The sequence below is a fragment of the Macrotis lagotis genome, chromosome 4, assembly GCF_037893015.1.
Source record: "Macrotis lagotis isolate mMagLag1 chromosome 4, bilby.v1.9.chrom.fasta, whole genome shotgun sequence".
NCBI lineage: Eukaryota > Metazoa > Chordata > Mammalia > Peramelemorphia > Peramelidae > Macrotis > Macrotis lagotis.
In genome coordinates this window covers 260582254-260590692 of record NC_133661.1, presented here as the reverse complement: position 1 = coordinate 260590692, position 8439 = coordinate 260582254, and the positions used below count along the sequence as shown (strand labels likewise).

Below are 8439 nucleotides of genomic sequence, written 5' to 3'. Positions count from 1 at the left end.
CTTCGAGAGAAACTAAACTACCAAATTATTTGAATTTAGTTAAGTATTTATGGAGTTTGCTGTAACCTACATAAATATTCAAAGTCCAGCAATAGCAAAGTCCAACCTGGGTAAAAAAATAGTAGTTGTCTTATACCAAGTTGAAATTGCCACAATTGGCATGTGTCGATTTGACAGTTCAGAGTTATCACTACCTTCTATAAAATCAGCATTTAATATTTCCTACTGTGCCTAGTAACTATCCACAGAACCAAGAAAAAGCTGAGGAAAAACTTATACTAGATATAACTCAACCTTCACAGCTTTGACATTGAGACAGAAAAGGGTTATGTAAGTTAGGTGTTTAAGACAATACGTTACTATATCAAAATAAGCTCTTATTTGAAGTTGTTTTAGTTAGAGAAAAGGAGCTGAAAAAGAATTATTCATCTTTAATTTGGACTCTTGTAAGTCAACCTGCCAGATTCAAATAGGCTATCTGATATTAATAGTGTAAGACAAAATGGGCAAAGTATTTACAACCCCTCCAAAGTACAGATTTTGTCATAGAGAACAAATGAACTTAAGGATACAAGATAAACTTTTAATAAATTGGTAATTCGTCACTGGACTGATAATCCACAGGATACTACTACTACATAGTTTACATGTAAAACATTTCTTTAAAAAAAAAGTATTGTAGCACCCATTGTTACATATTATCATCATCTGATTCATCATCTTCTTTCAAAGATTCCTGTTTTAAAAGAAGAATAGTCAGTCAGCATTTGAATATTAGAATGCTTCTTAAATAGTCTGTGTTTATGTGGAACATAAACTGTGAACAAAAAATCTTAACCTTAACTACACTTTGATGAATAGTCAGTACCAAATATAGAAGTTTAAATATAGGGTTAATCTTTAATTGAACCACACACACCCCACAATCCCCCAATCTGATTTTGAAGACCATTTCAAATAATGGTATTTCCCATAACATCTATGTTTATTTTCTTTCCCCCCACCCCTTTGGTTTTTGAAAGGCAATGGGGTTAAGTGGCTTGCCCAAGGTCACACAGTGAGGCAATTATTATGTGTCAGGCCAAATTCAAACTCAGGTCCTCCTGACTCCAAGGCCAGTGCTCTATCCACTGCACCACCTAGCTGCACCCCTGGCTACATTTCTATAAAATACTTACCTTGGCATATTTCTCTGCTTCTTCTCTTATATCTTTTGGAACGATTTCATGCCTGCCTTTGGTTACTGCAAATTAAACCATATTTTTAAATTTAGGCATAAAAGTATGGGTAATAACACATCATGGTGATTAATTTTTTAATATCTTATACTTGTATTTTTAAACTGTTCTTGACACACATCTAAAAATAGAACTATTTTGTCAAGGCTTCGTACAAGAGCCTCTGTAAAATTATATCACTTATTTCCATATTGCAGCTTTACTGAGAAAATCTTTAGAAGAATTCAAAATGTTTCTTTTGTTAGAAGTAGAAGACTGGAGAAAAAGCATTATATAAGCAGTACTAGACTTGAACATAATTCTTTCTCAAATGTGTATTGTTGAATTATGATGATGATTGTTTTCAAACTTTGCTGTGACCTCAACATGTGAGTTTAAAAAACACTTAAAAATTAAAACACTGAGGTATCTCAAAAAGGATATACAATCTAAGCTCAAACAATAATGTGTAAAGGAATGTTTATATAAAAGGATTTTTACCTTCTCCAACCCAACTGAGCTCCAGTTCAAAAGCTTTGTCCTTAACTTCATCATGTACTATATAGATTCTAAAATTAAAAAAAAGTAATATCACATAATTTAGTCCAAAAATTGTAGAGGAATGTGCATTGGCAAAAAAGTTTCTTTGCTAGAAGTTTCCCAAATCAATGAATTCCCAAATCTGAATCAAAAGAAGAAAAAACAAATTGTGTGTATAAGTATGTGTACATGTGTGTAACCATATAGTTTTCATAGTTTAAAGCTAAGTTGACATTCAATATAAATCTTTTTTTTTTTAAGTCAGAAAACCTCATAAATAAGTCATAATGATAAAACCACAAATTTCTGGTAAAAGTTACAGGATCAAAACCTAAGGAGAGGGAAATGTTTAAGGAACCTTCAAGGAAATGAATGCATATTACAACCACCAACTTGAGAACATGAATTTAAGGGTTCAAATTAATGATCAGCTCTTGGAGTCTCATTTCCTTCTCTGTAAAACAAAGCGGACCTCTGAGGTGCCCTTTCAACTCTAAAAGCAGACTCCTGAAAATCATCTCTTTTTGTTCTTCCCAATTCTAATCCTCCTTCTATTGTACACCAAACAATCTAAACTGTAGGTCATTTAACTGGCTCCTCTTGCCTTTAAGGATAAAATAAAATGCAACCTCTCTATCAAAACAATGAATAAGATCTTCTATTATCTGGCTCCAACTTATCTTTCTTGGTCTTATTTCATATTTCTTCTTCATTCTAGCTCAACTATTCCAAAACTTTGCATTTGAAAAAAACATCTTTAGCTTTCAGATATATTCCCTAGTTTAAGAATCTCCCTTCTCAAATTACCATTAGAACCTAATAAACTTTTTTGAAATTTTTCATGAGTTGAAATATTTAAAATAATTAGGTAACTCACACCAAAAATTTTCCCCATTTACCAAACCCAGTCACAAAATCATGATTACAACTACATAATTCAGAGACCCTGTTAGTTGAGCTTTAATAAAGATGAAAAAAACTTACATTTTTGCAACTTCTTTAACAACATCACGACAAGTCATTTCTTTCATCTATGGAAAAAATGTAGATTCAAGGAGAGGATAATACAATTATCTAAACATTTTTTGGGGGGGTTGCAAAGCTATGGTGTTAAGTCACTTGCCCATAAACATGTATTTTTAAAAAAATTATGGCCTTAATGAAGCATTCTTTACCAGTTTTGTAGATTAGTATTGGAAGGCTACATAGATTTTCATTTAACTTGTCCAAAGTGACACAATATAGAGCAGAGGACTACATTTGTTGATTCCAACTGCAATGTTTTCAAAATTGTATTTCATTTGTATGTTAACATCATTTCTTATTAAAAAAAACTTTTAAGTTAGAATATATCCAAAGGACAATTTGTTAATTTCCCATTCTCAATACTAGAGTTCCTTTTTTTATTACTAAAGCTTACTAAAGTTTCTTTAGAATAATATCAATATCATTGCACTGTATATCATCTCTCCTGACAAGACAATCTAGCTGAAGCAACACCAAGATAGCAGAGTACAGCTGAACTCTCCCCTTTCTCTTCAAATAATTTTAAAATATTGTTTCAAATTTAATTCTGGATTAATGGAACCAAGAAAGGTCTGAGGCAATTTAGGGGGTCCAGAGGAAAGATTTTAACTTTAGCATGGATGCAGAACTGGAACTCGGCTAGTGCATCAGTGGCAGTACTTGGAAGTGGCTGCAACAGCTTTGGGAGTTCTCAGTCTGGAAATGGTAAAAGAGTTGAAGGAGTAGACATCTACCTTTGCTAGCACCAGATGCAGCTGACACTGACTGGCAATTCTTCAGCCTGTAAGCAGTTCTGTGTCCTAGTTTCAAGACAAAGATGAGCACTTCTGTTTGGTCACAATTCCAAGACTAGGAGGAATTGTAGCACTTGCAGATGCAGGAAAGCAGGGGACCTGGTCCCAATCCTAAGGCTAAAAGGAGCACTAATACCTGCAGCTGTAGTGGGGCAAGGCATTCCTGAATAAAGACCAAAAGTACAGCATAGAAGAGTATGACCACACCTCTCTCAAGCAGACTGCCACAACTAGTTCCCTAAACAGCAGCACAAAGAAACCTAAAAGCTTGAAACAAAGCTTTCCCACACCCAGATGAGCAAGCCCAACTTCAACAGATGGTTTAAAAGAAAAATGCTACGAAAACGAGGAAATAAACTAAAAAAATAATAATAACTACTTCAATGTCAGGTAAAATATTTTCAAACTTTGAAGAAAACTGAAAATAGTTAGAAGCAAAGCCTTAAAGGAAAAATGGGGAAGAGCCGAGCCAAGATGGCAGTGTAAAGGCAGGAATTCCTGGAAACTCATTCCCAAAAAACCCCAAAAACTATCGAATTATGACTAGCCAAAATTTAGAGGGGCAGACTGAGTAATACAATTTCCCAGTCCAAGACAACTTAGAAGTTCCGCAGGAAAGATCTATTCCACCAGGACTGGGTACCACAGCACAACTGCAGCGCAGCACAGTCGGGCCAGGTGCCTGGATCTATGGCAGAGGGGATGGTTTCCAGAACTCTTGGCCTAGGGATTATCAGGAACAGCTGGAAGGGGTAGTGAAAGAACTCTGCCACACCAGAGTGAGTGCAGAGTAGTGTCTCAGAACAGCCCTGTGGTAAGAACCTGCAGTGGGAGTCAGCAGAGCCACCCAGCACATCCAGAGCTCTCAGCCCATAGATAGCAAGGGGGCCAGGGGACACTGCAGAGGTCTCTTTGCTCTCCTTGGGGCAGGACTCTGTTTTATGCCCACACTCAGATCCTGGTTGCAGTTTGGGCCCCCATAGAACTATAGTGGAGCAGAGACCCTCCTCACAGCTCCAAGCCAGGAGAGCCTATGGTCATTCACAGACCAGAGCACAGGCAAGAGAGGAGTCAGCCTCTCATAAGACCTTGGAGGAATTAAGGTCCTTGTGGGGTATCCCAAAAATCCTTACAGGCCTTGGAAATGTAATAAATCAATCATAGACTGAGGAAATGAGCAAACAACAGAAAAAGAAGAATCTGACCATAGAAAATTACATTGGTCAAAATGCATGCTTAAATGATGACAAAATTGAAGCTTCTGTATCCAAAACCTCTGAAGAAAAATAGAAAATGGGCTCAATTATTGATGAGCTCAAAAAAGACTTTAAAAAGCAAGAAAGGTAGAGGAAAAACTGGGAGGACAAATGACTGATGCAGATAAATCACAAAAACCAAGTCAGGAACTTGGTGAAAGAAATACAAATGAAGAGAAGAATGCCTTAAAAAGCAGAATTGGCCAGTTGGAAAAGGAGATTAAAAAAAAGGTCTCTGAAGAAAATAACTCCTTCATATGCAGAATGGAACTAAAGGAAGCTGATGACTTTCTGAGAACTCAGGAAGAAATAAAACTATACCAAAAAACCAAAAACAATGAAAATGTGAAATATCTCATTGGAAAAAAGATCCAGGAGAGAATTTTAAAATTACTGGGCTACCTGAAAGTCCTGCCAGGAAAAGAGCCTAAATTTCATTTTTCAAAAAATAATATAGTGGGGCGGCTAGTTGGTGCAGTGGATAGAGCACTGGGCCTGGAGTCAGGAGTACCTGAGTTCAAATCTGGTTCAAATCTCAGACACTTAATAACTACCTAGCTGTGTGGCCTTGGGTAAGCCACTCAACCCCATTTGCCTTGTAAAAACCTAAAATACTATATATATATATATAATTTAGGAAAATTGCTCTGAGATCCTAGAAACAGAGGGAAAATAGAAATTGAGGGAATTCACTGGTCACTTCCTGAAAGAGATCCCAAAAGAAAAACTTGGGAGTTTTGCAATCCCCAAGTCAAAGAGAATACTAAAAGCTGACAGAAACAAGCAATTAAACTACCATGGCTCTATAGTAAGGATTACACAGGATCTGGCAGCATCTACATTTAAGGCTCATAGGGCTTAGAATATGATTTTCAGGAAGGCAAAAAGATCTTGGTTTACAACCGAGAATCAACTACCCAGCAAAACTGAACATCATCTTTCAAGGGAAAAGATGGACTTTCAATGAAAAGGGGGACTTTCAAATTTTCCTACTGAAACAACCAGAAATGAACAGAAAGTTTGATCTCCAAATACAGGACTCGGGGAAACCAAAGAGGGATAGGACAAGAAGAACTAACTATGAGGAACTTAATGCTATATTGTTGCATGGGAATTAGATACTGGTAACTCATATGAACCTTCTCACTTATGAGAGCTACTAGAAGGAGCACAGGAAGGAGCAGAATATGATGGTATGATGGTAAAATGGAATCAATGGGTGATAACAGGAAGTACTGGGAGGAAGGAAAGGACAGGAAAAAAGGGCTAAGATAACTTCACATAAGAGTCAAGAAAAAATTTTTTCAATGTAGTGGAATGGGGAAGTACTGGGGTGATAATAAGAAGTACTGGGGTGATAATGGGAAGTACTGGGAGGAAGAGAAGGACAGAAAGAAGGGGCTAAGATACTTACTTCACATAAGAGTCAAGAAAAAGGTGGAACAGGAATGTGAGGAGGAATGAGTGAACTTTCATTCTCATCAGAAATGGCTCAGAGAGGAAATAACAGGCACACATAACAGGGTATAGAAATCTATCTTACCCTAGAGAAAAATGAGAAAAGAGGGAAGAGATCATGGTAGAGAGGGTATTCAGATACAATACACTTCTGAACAAGGACAGGGTAAAGAGAGAGAGAGAGAATGGAATAGATGAGAGTGGGGAGGGATATAATATAGCTAATAATAGCAACTGTGGAAAAAACTTCTTTGGTGGCTATGATGGGGAAGGCAACTCATGCCTGAGAGAGAGCCACTGGAATCTGAACACAGAGCCAACATACACTTTTTCCCCCTCTCATTATCCTTGAGATTTCTCACCTTTTTTTTGGGGGGGGGGGTATTATATTACTCTCACAACAAGATTGTAATAATATAAAATTTAAAAACTTTCAGATAGAAAAATAAAGTTGAAAAAAGCTGATTGGATCTAAAGCCAGTAAGAATTCCTGGAATAGATGAGTAAAACTGTTAGAGGAACAACTGGGAAAAGTGATACAAGAAAATTATGAAAACAAAATTAACTGCTTGGTAGAAACAAATCAGGGATAGACCGCCCTGCCTGAGGTCAGGAAGACTCATCTTTCTGAATTCAAACCCAGCCTTGGACATTTACTACCTGCTTCTCATAATAAACATGAATGGGAGAAAGAAATGGCAAACTACTCCAGTATCTTTGTCAAGAAAAGGCCAAAGCGGGTCACAAAGAATTGGACACAACAAAAAAATAAGCACACACACACACACAACTGAAGAAAAAACACCTTTAAAAAATCAAAATTTGATAAAATTGCCAAAAATGACAAAAGAGAGACTACATAAAAACACAGAAATTGCAAAGGAAGGGGATAAAAGATATTGAAGGGGTGAAGATGATAAAATGGCAGTCAGATTAAGGGTGGCAGTGGTCAGAAGCAAAATAGGTTTCTGAGGGGGACAGGATAAGAGAAGAAAAAAACAGTAAAAAATAAGGAAAATTGCAGTAATCCTAACTCAAAGTGAATGGGATGAGCTAACCCATTAGCAAAAGCTGATAGCAGAACAGTTTAGAGAATCCAACAATCAACTCTGTACAGTACAAGAAACACTTGGAAAAAAAGAGTTAAAGGATTAGAACAATTATTTTGCATCAAGTGAAGTAAAAAAAGGAATAGCAATTGTTATCAAAACAAAAAACAAAAAAGGTGATAAAGAAACATTTTGCTAAAGTATCAGACAATGAAGTATTATCAAAATTTTATAGAGTTTATCTGATAAAGGCCTCATTTCTCAAATATATAGGGAACTAAGTCATATACGAATAAGAGTCCCTCAATTGAGAAGTATTAAATAGGCAGTTTTCAGAAGAAATCAAAGCCTTCTACTGTCAAATGAAAAAATGCTCTAAATCACTTTAGAAAAAGGCAAATTAAAACATCTCTGAGGCAACACTTTATAACTCAGAAATGACATATGCTGGAGGGGGATAAGAGAAAAATAGAAACATTAAATGAATTGTTGGTGGAGTGGTAAACTAGTCCACTCATTCAGCATAATAATTTGGAACTATACCCTAAGAGCTATAAAACTGCATATACTCAACATCTCAACTACTAGATCTGTACTCTAAGATCAAAGGAAAAGAAAAAGAACTTGTATGAAAATATTTCTAACAGTTCTTTTTGTGATAGCAAAAAATTTGAAAATTTAAGGGATGTTCATCATTTGGAGAAAGGGTTGAAGAAATTGTGGCATATCGTTTTGGAGAAAAACATGATGAGGATGATTTTAGAAAAACATGGTAAGGTATGAACTGATGCAGTGAAATGAGAAGAGGGGAGATCATTGTACACAGTATCAGCAAAGTTGTAATGATCAACTATGAAACCCCTAGGCTACTCTTATCACTAAAGTGATTCAAGACAATTCTAAAGGTCTCATGATGGAAAAATTGCTATCAACCTCCAGAGAGAGAAGTAATGAAGTCTTGAGTGCAAACTGACATAATTTTCTCACTTTTTTTCCCTATATAGCTAAAATGAAAATATTTGTTGTTGTTCAGTTGCTTCAGACATATCCAACTGTGACCTCCTTCTTGGCAGGGATATTGAAATGATTTGCCATTTCT

General features: G+C 36.0%; 1 protein-coding gene across 1 annotated transcript in view; it reads right to left on the bottom strand.

Annotated features, from left to right (window-relative positions):
• Positions 1-562: 562 nt before the first annotated feature.
• Positions 563-8439, bottom strand: part of PSMA3 (proteasome 20S subunit alpha 3) — a 33618-nt gene continuing 25741 nt past the window's right edge. Inside the window, exons 8-11 of the mRNA XM_074235905.1 lie at positions 2742-2788; positions 1719-1786; positions 1179-1243; positions 563-736 (exon numbers count right to left, since the gene is read on the bottom strand). Coding sequence (XP_074092006.1) covers positions 692-736; positions 1179-1243; positions 1719-1786; positions 2742-2788 — 225 coding nt within the window. The 3' untranslated portion in view covers positions 563-691. The remainder of the gene's footprint in view (positions 737-1178; positions 1244-1718; positions 1787-2741; positions 2789-8439) is intronic.